Source organism: Thalassophryne amazonica, unplaced genomic scaffold (assembly GCF_902500255.1).
Source record: "Thalassophryne amazonica unplaced genomic scaffold, fThaAma1.1, whole genome shotgun sequence".
Lineage (NCBI taxonomy): Eukaryota > Metazoa > Chordata > Actinopteri > Batrachoidiformes > Batrachoididae > Thalassophryne > Thalassophryne amazonica.
In genome coordinates this window covers 1-10,828 of record NW_022986660.1, presented here as the reverse complement: position 1 = coordinate 10,828, position 10,828 = coordinate 1, and the positions used below count along the sequence as shown (strand labels likewise).

The 10,828-nt window shown below is 41.7% G+C and overlaps 1 protein-coding gene across 1 annotated transcript; it reads left to right on the top strand.

Annotated features, from left to right (window-relative positions):
• Positions 1–3,187: 3,187 nt before the first annotated feature.
• LOC117506332 (collagen alpha-1(XXII) chain-like) lies at positions 3,188–8,555 on the top strand (the record flags this gene model as incomplete). Its single annotated transcript, XM_034165820.1, has 5 exons — positions 3,188–3,245; positions 3,483–3,594; positions 7,805–7,928; positions 8,037–8,312; positions 8,475–8,555. Coding segments are annotated over exons 1-5 (651 nt in total), but the record flags the coding sequence as incomplete, so codon positions are not given.
• Between the last annotated feature and the right edge of the window lie 2,273 nt (positions 8,556–10,828).

The window sequence follows — 10,828 nt, the reverse complement described above, 5'->3', positions numbered from 1 at the left end:
TAAGCATAAAAATTCAAAAAGAAAAAATAATATAGCACCTTCAATTGCACCACAGACTAAAACAGTTAAATGTGGTCTATTAAACATTAGGTCTCTTTCTTCTAAGTCCCTGTTGGTAAATGATATAATAATTGATCAACGTATTGATTTATTCTGCCTAACAGAAACTTGGTTACAGCAGGATGAATATGTTAGTTTAAATGAGTCAACACCCCCGAGTCACACTAACTGTCAGAATGCTCGTAGCACGGGCCGGGGCGGAGGATTAGCAGCAATCTTCCATTCCAGCTTATTAATTAATCAAAAACCTAGACAGAGCTTTAATTCATTTGAAAGCTTGTCTCTTAGTCTTGTCCATCCAAATTGGAAGTCCCAAAAACCAGTTTTATTTGTTATTATCTATCGTCCACCTGGTCGTTACTGTGAGTTTCTCTGTGAATTTTCAGACCTTTTGTCTGACTTAGTGCTTAGCTCAGATAAGATAATTATAGTGGGCGATTTTAACATCCACACAGATGCTGAGAATGACAGCCTCAACACTGCATTTAATCTATTATTAGACTCTATCGGCTTTGCTCAAAAAGTAAATGAGTCCACCCACCACTTTAATCATATCTTAGATCTTGTTCTGACTTATGGTATGGAAATAGAAGACTTAACAGTATTCCCTGAAAACTCCCTTTTGTCTGATCATTTTTTAATAACATTTACATTTACCCTGATGGACTACCCTGCAATGGGGAATAAGTTTCATTACACTAGAAGTCTTTCAGAAAGCGCTGTAACTAGGTTAAGGATATGATTCCTTCTTTATGTTCTCTAATGTCATATACCAACACAGAGCAGAGTAGCTACCTAAACTCTGTAAGGGAGTTAGAGTATCTTGTCAATAGTTTTACATCCTCATTGAAGACAACTTTGGATGCTGTAGCTCCTCTGAAAAAGAGAGCTTTAAATCAGAAGTGTCTGACTCCGTGGTATAACTCACAAACTCGTAGCTTAAAGCTGATAACCCGTAAGTTGGAGAGGAAATGGCGTCTCACTAATTTAGAAGATCTTCACTTAGCCTGGAAAAAGAGTTTGTTGCTCTATAAGAAAGCCCTTCGTGAAGCTAGGACATCTTTCTACTCATCACTAATTGAAGAAAATAAGAACAACCCCAGGTTTCTTTTCAGCACTGTAGCCAGGCTGACAAAGAGTCAGAGCTCTATTGAGCTGAGTATTCCATTAACTTTAACTAGTAATGACTTCATGACTTTCTTTGCTAACAAAATTTTGACTATTAGAGAAAAAATTACTCATAACCATCCCAAAGATGTATCGTTATCTTTGGCTGCTTTCAGTGATGCCGGTATTTGGTTAGACTCTTTCTCTACGATTGTTCTGTCTGAGTTATTTTCATTAGTTACTTCATCCAAACCATCAACATGCTTATTAGACCCCATTCCTGCCAGGCTGCTCAAGGAAGTCCTACCATTATTTAATGCTTCAATCTTAAATATGATCAATCTATCTTTGTTAGTTGGTTATGTACCACAGGCCTTTAAGGTGGCAGTAATTAAACCATTACTTAAAAAGCCATCACTTGACCCAGCTATCTTAGCTAATTATAGGCCAATCTCCAACCTTCCTTTTCTCTCAAAGATTCTTGAGAGGGTAGTTGTAAAACAGCTAACTGATCACCTGCAGAGGAATGGTCTATTTGAAGAGTTTCAGTCAGGTTTTAGAATTCATCATAGTACAGAAACAGCATTAGTGAAGGTTACAAATGATCTTCTTATGGCTTCGGACAGTGGACTTATCTCTGTGCTTGTTCTGTTGGACCTCAGTGCTGCTTTTGATACTGTTGACCATAAAATTTTATTACAGAGATTAGAGCATGTCATAGGTATTAAAGGCATTGCGCTGCGGTGGTTTGAATCATATTTGTCTAATAGATTACAGTTTGTTCATGTAAATGGGGAATCTTCTTCACAGACTAAAGTTAATTATGGAGTTCCACAAGGTTCTGTGCTAGGACCAATTTTATTCACTTTATACATGCTTCCCTTGGGCAGTATTATTAGACGGTATTGCTTAAATTTTCATTGTTACGCAGATGATACCCAGCTTTATCTATCCATGAAGCCAGAGGATACGCACCAATTAGCTAAACTGCAGGATTGTCTTACAGACATAAAGACATGGATGACCTCTAATTTCCTGCTTTTAAACTCAGATAAAACTGAAGTTATTGTACTTGGCCCCACAAATCTTAGAAGCATGGTGTCTAACCAGATCGTTACTCTGGATGGCATTTCCCTGATCTCTAGTAATACTGTGAGAAATCTTGGAGTTATTTTTGATCAGGATATGTCATTCAAAGTGCATATTAAACAAATATGTAGGACTGCCTTTTTGCATTTACGCAATATCTCTAAAATCAGAAAGGTCTTGTCTCAGAGTGATGCTGAAAAACTAATTCATGCATTTATTTCCTCTAGGCTGGACTATTGTAATTCATTATTATCAGGTTGTCCTAAAAGTTCCCTAAAAAGCCTTCAGTTGGTTCAGAATGCTGCAGCTAGAGTACTGACGGGGACTAGCAGGAGAGAGCATATCTCACCCATATTGGCCTCTCTTCATTGGCTTCCTGTTAATGCTAGAATAGAATTTAAAATTCTTCTTCTTACTTATAAGGTTTTGAATAATCAGGTCCCATCTTATCTTAGGGACCTCGTAGTACCATATTACCCCATTAGAGCGCTTCGCTCTCAGACTGCGGGCTTACTTGTAGTTCCTAGGGTTTGTAAGAGTAGAATGGGAGGCAGAGCCTTCAGCTTTCAGGCTCCTCTCCTGTGGAACCAGCTCCCAATTCAGATCAGGGAGACAGATACCCTCTCTACTTTTAAGATTAGGCTTAAAACTTTCCTTTTCGCTAAGGCTTATAGTTAGGGCTGGATCGGGTGACCCTGGACCATCCCTTGGTTATGTTGCTTTAGACGTAGACTGTGTTTCATAATTATTGTATGGCCTTGCCTTGCAATGTGGAGCGCCTTGGGGCAACTGTTTGTTGTGATTTGGCGCTATACAAGAAAAAAGTTGATTGATTGATTGATTGATCGTGTACGTTCTGTGATCTTAGCATCGCCATAGTGACAGCACTTGTTTGTTCCAAAAGGGTGTGTCCTCTCTCACCCATCTAAATATGGGCTACCACTTCAAGAGTGGCACTTCAGGGCAACGTACACAGATGAGCACACAGGGTCAGACTCAAACAAGGGAGTTTCCTGTAATGGCAATTCAAATATACCTCCGGCGGCAAATGCCCCCAAGTTTCAGGCCTTCAATAATCTTGGAAGTTGAATGTGTCTCTGTAAAACACAAACACTGTGTTACTGTATAGTATTTATGGACCTGAGTGTCACAATTCATGCATTATTTTTATGCTAATTTTTGAGTGGTTTGTGTCCAATTTGGGCTACTTTTCTCTTTTACTGCAGGGTTTGACCTGATGGAGTACTTCAGTGTGAGGGATATTCTGGGAACAAGACTTGATGAAGGCCAAAGCTCCTATGTTCGCCTTGGTACCATGCCTATCGTACAGCAGACAGAGTAAGTTCACGTTTGGGAAAAAATGTGTTCGAAAATTAGTACTTCAGAAAGATGGCCCCAAGGCACAAAGTGACTACTTAATCCAACAGAAGCCAGATAGTAATGAGGATGAGGAAATAGACGGGGCATCACGGAGGATTAATGCCATCTGAGTCCCTCCGACAGAAGTGTTCAAGAAATCCTACCAGTGGCTAGAAAAACCTGTTATCACATGTATCACAGAGGCTGCGCTCATGACAGCATAAAAGCAGGCACTCTGAGGAAGATCAATAGAATCAGGGCTTGACCTCACCAAACGGGTCCAAGGTGCAGGCTGTGCAACACTACTGACATCATAGCAGTTTGTAAGATGCAAGTTGGGACAGCATTACTGTTGGCATCTTTCAAGTGAAACTCATTGTGCGTGTATGGACACACCACAGTAACCGCTGACTTTTTGAAAATATGTTGACCTGTGTCCTGGTCACACTATCAGGCTGCATCCTTCATAGTAATGTCACAGTCCACCCAGCAGTAACAGCCTTGGCTAGGGATGTTGGTCAAAGTTGCCTGTATTGGACTGACGTCCCATCCACAAGCAGTTGTAGGTTCACATCCACTTCATGTTATGGTATTCTGTGATAAGCACTTGTACCAACGGCCAATTTGCATAGCTGGAACAAGGCAGCAAGGCTTTCCTGACATTTAAGTAAAATGGTTCCTTCTTTGCAATCAGCTGAGATATTTCTGTGCTAAGATATTAATCACAGAAAAGAAAAATATGGTTTCTGTATGGCTATTGTCAGATTTAGGGTGTATTCAAGATGGAGTGTATAGCAAGATGGCCGTTGCCTTGTTGCAATGGGTGGCACATTACTGATGTTAGCTCAGTAGGTCTAGGCTAGTAACAGAGGTATAACCAAGTGAGTGGAATGGTCTACAGGAATATTTGTTCCAAATACAGGCTGGGAGTCTCTACAGCAAGGTAGATGAGATTGGGAGAGCTAAGATCCTGTGCGGCGTGAAGGTTCCACACTGACATACAATATGTTGGCCATCTTTCAACACATTACTGTCGGCTATAAAGAACAGAAGAGTGTGACTTTGGTCTTTGTGGAAATACAAAGTGGCATCATCATCATCATCAAGAAGAAGCAGCATGAGAACACTGAAAAGTACCAATGCCTAAAGGAAGAACTGTAACTCAATTGCAAGATGAAGTCCAAAGTGGTCCCAGTGGTAACAGCTGCTTTTTGGGTACTAAAGGGGGCTCTTGAAAGTGAATTGCTTCTTTGAACTGTGTACATTTGCTAACAGCAAGGCCTAGCATTGCTCACGCTAATGCTAACATCAGAAACAGCCCCAGCATGTCAGCTGGTCTGTTCCGTAGATGTTCGCTCCCCTTTCTTCTCCATGTCTTCCACTATCTCTTCATACCCACAACACATTTTGTCCACATCTAGGTTTTAGTGAGCATGAAGCCAAATCAGCCACCTTTCATCCCTGATGTGGCTTTGATACCCGCTTTAGTGTTGCCATCCCATGACATCTACCTCACTTCAAAACTGTTCACACACACGTGTGATCGTGTTTCAGAGTAACTTTAATGAATGATGGATATTAACAATTAAATGTTGATCGATATTGCCGTCAGTAATAAATGCTGTTAATTTACATTTGCATTTATATAGCGCTTTTTGCATCACACGCTCAAAGTGTTTTACACATCAATGCCTCACATTCACCCCGATGTCAGTGTGCTGCCATGCAAGGCACCCACTACACACCGGGAGCAACTAGGGGATTAAGGACCTTGCCCAAGGGCCCTTAGTGATTTTCCAGTCAGGCTAGGATTTGAACCGAGGATCTTCTGGTCTCAAGCCCAACGCTTAACCACTAGACCATCCCCTCCCCTGAAAAGCATTTCCTTTTAGACATTAATAGCATAAATTTAACTCCATACGTCTGAGCTGAGCTCAGCCGGCTGTGCTGTATCTCAGGATGTAATTCATCAAACACAGACGACGTCTCGTTTTGGGAGAAAAAAATGTTTTGGTTTGATGTCTGTATTACAACATTTGGAAAGAGGTGTCATTTGATATAAATGGCGATTTGCTTTGATGTTATTAATTCTGACCGGACTCTGTCTTTCTAACTTGACTTGGCAGAGAGAGGCGCAGCGTTTGGAGCAGGCCCAGTGCCAGAAAAAAATATTAAGGGGGCGATGAGTTTATCACAGGGGACGGGGTCGCCCTCCCCCCCCCCAAAAAAAGTGCGCACCGGAGGGTACGTGCCTCTGAGCGTGCGTAATAAATTGGGTGCGCTCCTAGAAAGCTCATGTATTTAGGCTACACAGTTGTAAGAGACTGACTGAGTAAGAGTAAAGAGTGATGACAGTATTTTTTAATTATTATTTGAACATATAGACCCTCAGTCAAATGATCTCCTGCATACCACAAAACCAAACCAACAACTGATCTGAGAAACGACACGAGACAGTAGATTAACCTCACATACAGCCCTCCATCACAAGCGCAAACACAGCGCAATTGGGCATGACAGTCACACAACGGGTCAAAGATAAACCTTTCATGTAGATATACAGTGGTCCCTCATTTATTGCGGGAGTTACATTCTAAAAATAGCCCGCAATAGGTGAAATCCGCGAAGTAGACAGCGTTATTTTTTACAATTATTATAGACGTTTTAAGGCTGTAAAACCCCTCACTACACACTTTATACACTTTTCTCAAACAGGCATTAACATTTTCTCACTTTTCTCTTGTGTGTAAACACTCTCAAAGTTCAAACCTTAGTAGAAAAATAAGACCAACCTGTTTTCAGGCCCAAACATTTGTTTGAGAAATAAAATAGAACGTTTTCCTATAAATTATTATGATGGCTTTTAGAACTAACGAATTTAATTTTAATGATCAACCTACAAGGTTGGACACATAAGAAATTATTAATAGTGACTGACCAGTATTTCACAGTTCCTCTGATCGCGCCTCTTTGTCCTGGCGCCGCGCCACTGTCGCGCCTTTTTCCACTCACACCTCGCTGCAGGTGTCTTTTTCCGAGTGAAGAACACAGTTATGGGTAGTTGTTGGCGCTCTTTTTTCTTCTGGGCGAGAAGATTCTTATAAACAGACACACAGAACACAATGCGCGTGCTCTCCCTTCGCGGTGCCGCAACAGGTGTCCCGTCATCTAGACAGAACACCGGCCTGCTTGATGAGGACGCAGAGCACAATGCGCTGTACAAAAAAACCCCAAAAAAAAAGCATGCAAAATTGGACTAAAAAATCCGTGAAACTGCGAGGCGCTATATTTTCCAGTATTTCTTTTTCTTTCTTTTTTATTTTTATTTTTGATAACTCTCACATCCGAGGGGGCGAGGTTGATGACGTGAGGGGGCGTCGCCCCCAAACGCCCCCTCGTGGCGCCTGGTCCGGTTTGGAGCAGTACAAATGGAACAGAAGATGATTCTCGTTTCATGCCTGCAACAAGACAAGAGTCCCTGTTAGTGATTTTAATCCGCACAAAAGTGTCTCACGATTGACATATTTAAATGGCTTTGAGAGGGGTTAAGAAGCGGACTTGCTGCTTCTGAAAAGCAGTGAAGCAGAGAACCAAGAAGCAGTGGGCCGGAGCACTTCTTCATTGCTTCAAGCACAACTGCTGCAGAAGTGGTTGATTACAGACCCGCTGCAAGGTCTGCAATCAATGTGAAATGATACTTTTATCGATAAATACCCTCAAAAACAACGGCTGCTCTGAAGGACCGATAAGGGAATCGTTAAGAAATGATTCGATCCACCAACATCAACAGGCTTTTTGCTTAATGATTCTCAAAAAGAACCGGTTCTCATTACCCAACCCTAGCACCAATCTTACTTTTAAATAGTGGAATCTATTTATGTTATATATTTATATGAAGGTTTTAACGTTGCATTTCATAGACAGTTTTTTCTACAATTCAGATCCAAAAAATCTGATGAATTTGACAGTAAGTGTTCTTCGCTGTAGCAGTAGGTATTACAACCTGGCATCCTCTAACTGTTTTCACCTCTCTTTTCCATTTGATGTCCATTCTTCTTGTTTCTACCTTGTTAATTAAGAGGATCTCCTGTCTGGGGTAGTAGTATAACATTGTGCTGCTTCAGAGATACTTGAAAAAATAAGTCAAATAGGTTCATGTGAGCAACGACAGTGTGCTTTTATCCCACAGAGATGTGTTTAATCAAGGTTTGCCAGATGAATACGCCTTTGTGACGACATTCAAATTCAGGAAAACCTCAAGGCGAGAAGATTGGTACCTCTGGCAGATTTTTGATAAATACGGAATCCCACAGGTAGGTCAGTTAAATATAAATAGTAAGTGGACCTTAGAGTCCAGATTTAGCAGTTATACTTAAAATATATACACTATTTTTCAGCACATTATTATTAATCTCTGTTAGGTTTCCATCCGCCTGGACGGTGAGAACAAGGTGGTGGAGTACAATGCTGTTGGCCTGACAAAAGATGCTGTTAGGGCTGTGTTCAGGAGCACTGAAGTTGAAAATCTCTTTGACCGTAACTGGCACAAAATTGGTCTAAGTGTAGAGACCAAAGCCGTCTCTTTGTACCTGGACTGCAAACACATCCAGACTCTGCCCATTGACGACAGAGAGGACATCGACATCCAAGGCAAAACCGTCATTGGCAAGAGGCTATACGACAGTGTTCCAATTGATGTGAGTCTTCACCCCTACGTGTTATAGACTTAACATCTATGGAGGGCCCTCAAGTATTCTTAGATGTAGCAACAGATTTTTAATTTTCTGTCATCGATGAAGGTCATTTTCTTCAGATTGACATGTTCAGCGGTTAACCGTCTGTTCGACTGTGTTCAACAGTTTGACCTCCAGAGGATGATGATTTACTGTGATTCCAAGCATGCTGAGCTGGAAACCTGCTGTGATTTGCCCAACGGACCGGTGAGTTTCACAGGCCGACGCCGTCTGAAGAACAAAAACCAAAGTCCAGTTCAGTGCTTCCCAAACCTTTCTGCCGTGAGTTTTTGTCCGCGTTTAACACAGAAATATCCACAGGAGTCCAACTAAACCTTCCCAGGTTGTTTTGTATTAACAGCTACAGTTTCTTGACATGTTTATTGGAGCAAAGATTAAAGTTCAAAAGTAAAAAGAAGAATTTAGATTTTGTGCCTCAGTCCAGTTTGGGTAAGGGGTACTGTCAAATCGTGACATGTCCGTTTATCTGTTCATTCAATGACATTGTCTCAGCATCCCTTGAACCCCCCTCACCAAAACTATGATTTTCAAAACAGTCATATTTATGCTTTTTGTTGGGTGGTCCATCAAGATGCAGTTCAAATTCAAGGTCACGCTGCTCCTTTTGGTCTTCTGTCTGCTATTTCAAAGGTCACAAAGAATAATCAGACCGACTTGCTCCTTCACGAGTTGGGATGATGCTAACATTTTATCTTAGGAAAAAAATAAACCCTTCAAACTCATGTTATCCTTTTCAAAAGATAGTGGTAGAGGTGGGGTCGAGGTGATGGTCAAGTTGTGACCAGAGGATCCTTGATTCAAAGCATTGGGGCCTAACCTGGTGACCTTTATTTGGATGTATGTCCCGACAGGGATTCAAACTCTAAATCTGTTGTTCTGAAGATGATAATTGTGCCACCACACTATCATGCCACAACCTGCCTACCAGCTGTCCCACGGTCTGAAGGAAAACTGGAGCAGATGCAGAAGGTGAAGTCCAAAGTTCAACAGACTTACTGCCGGTGGAACTGAGAGCTTCACTGAGTTGACTGTGCTTGTCACAAGGCCTGCAGGCTGTAACCAGTGAGGACAGAGATGTGGAAATAACAAACATCCGATCAAGGAGCTTCATGGATTGTGGCTAAACAACAGTGTTTTGGACTTTTACTTCCATGGAATACAAACTTTTCCAATAAGAAGAATTAAGGATGGGAACCGGTTTGTCCATAAACAGACTGGTAGAAAAACTGTATTATGATCAGCAGGAACTTTCATATTGAAATCCTGCTCGGAGAGTTTGCAGCGGCGCTCATCAGCCACTGTCTTTCCTCTCAGAGCTAACATTATGGACGCTCTCCTACAAACATCATCATTCCTCTGAAAAACAAACATCCAGATGACTTTTGTGTAATTACTCAGGTCAACTTATTGGATATCTTTTTCTCAATTTTGCCAGCATGTTACCATAGTAACTTGTGGTTCAAATACATTTGAACACGTACAAATAAAAAGAACAGGCAACTTATAAAGCTGCTCCCCACCACCACCTCGGACTATCAGACCACATCACCCGTATGATGATCCCTGATGAACGGAGAAAGATGATCACAGAAACATTAACTATCTGGCCCCTCTGCTCCAGATCTAAGAGAACTACTGGGATATGTTCAAGGCAACAATCACGAGTGATGTGGATTTGGAGGAGCATATGTCATCTGTCAGGAGCAACATCATCAAGTGTGAAGACGATGTTTCTGCTTCCAGGACTGTCACCACACACCTGGAAAATACAAATAAATACATAAAACCAGTGATTTTTACATTTACCTTGACATCTATTTCATTGCAGACAACATGAATCCAAGATATTTCATGTTTTGTGTAGTCAGCAAACATCATTAATGACCTTGAAAACAAGAACTGGGTGCACAAGTTTGAATTTATTTTGGATCATCTACATCATCTACACAGGGCCACAGTTTTACATACAGGCTCAAGTACATACATACACCCCAATTAAGGGCCCCTTCACACATAGTACGAATGTGGTTGAATTGCGCATGAAGTGGGAATCGTATGCAATACATGTAAAATCATAGCATAACACAGACACAGTGACACGTTGGTGTGTGTGCTGGATGGACAGGGCCTGTGTCCGCCGACAGAAGCTGCTGTGGAGATCTCTGGTTCTGGATGTCACAGCTGGGAAACGCGTAGCATGTTTGGATGGACATGGACTAACAACTGTCCACTGTGACACGCATGTGTCGCTTGCTGTCCTCACATGGACATACATAAAAACATATATTGCTGTTGTGATGGGCTGCAGTGAGCAAGCGCACACCGTGCACATTGACAGGCTACCCCAGGTGACATGGACGGTCAGATCATAACACGCAGTGGGCGATCTGAATGTCACGTCACCCACGTGAGCTCTGTTCCCACATGATGCGGTGTCTGCCCTGCAGCGCACCATCGAC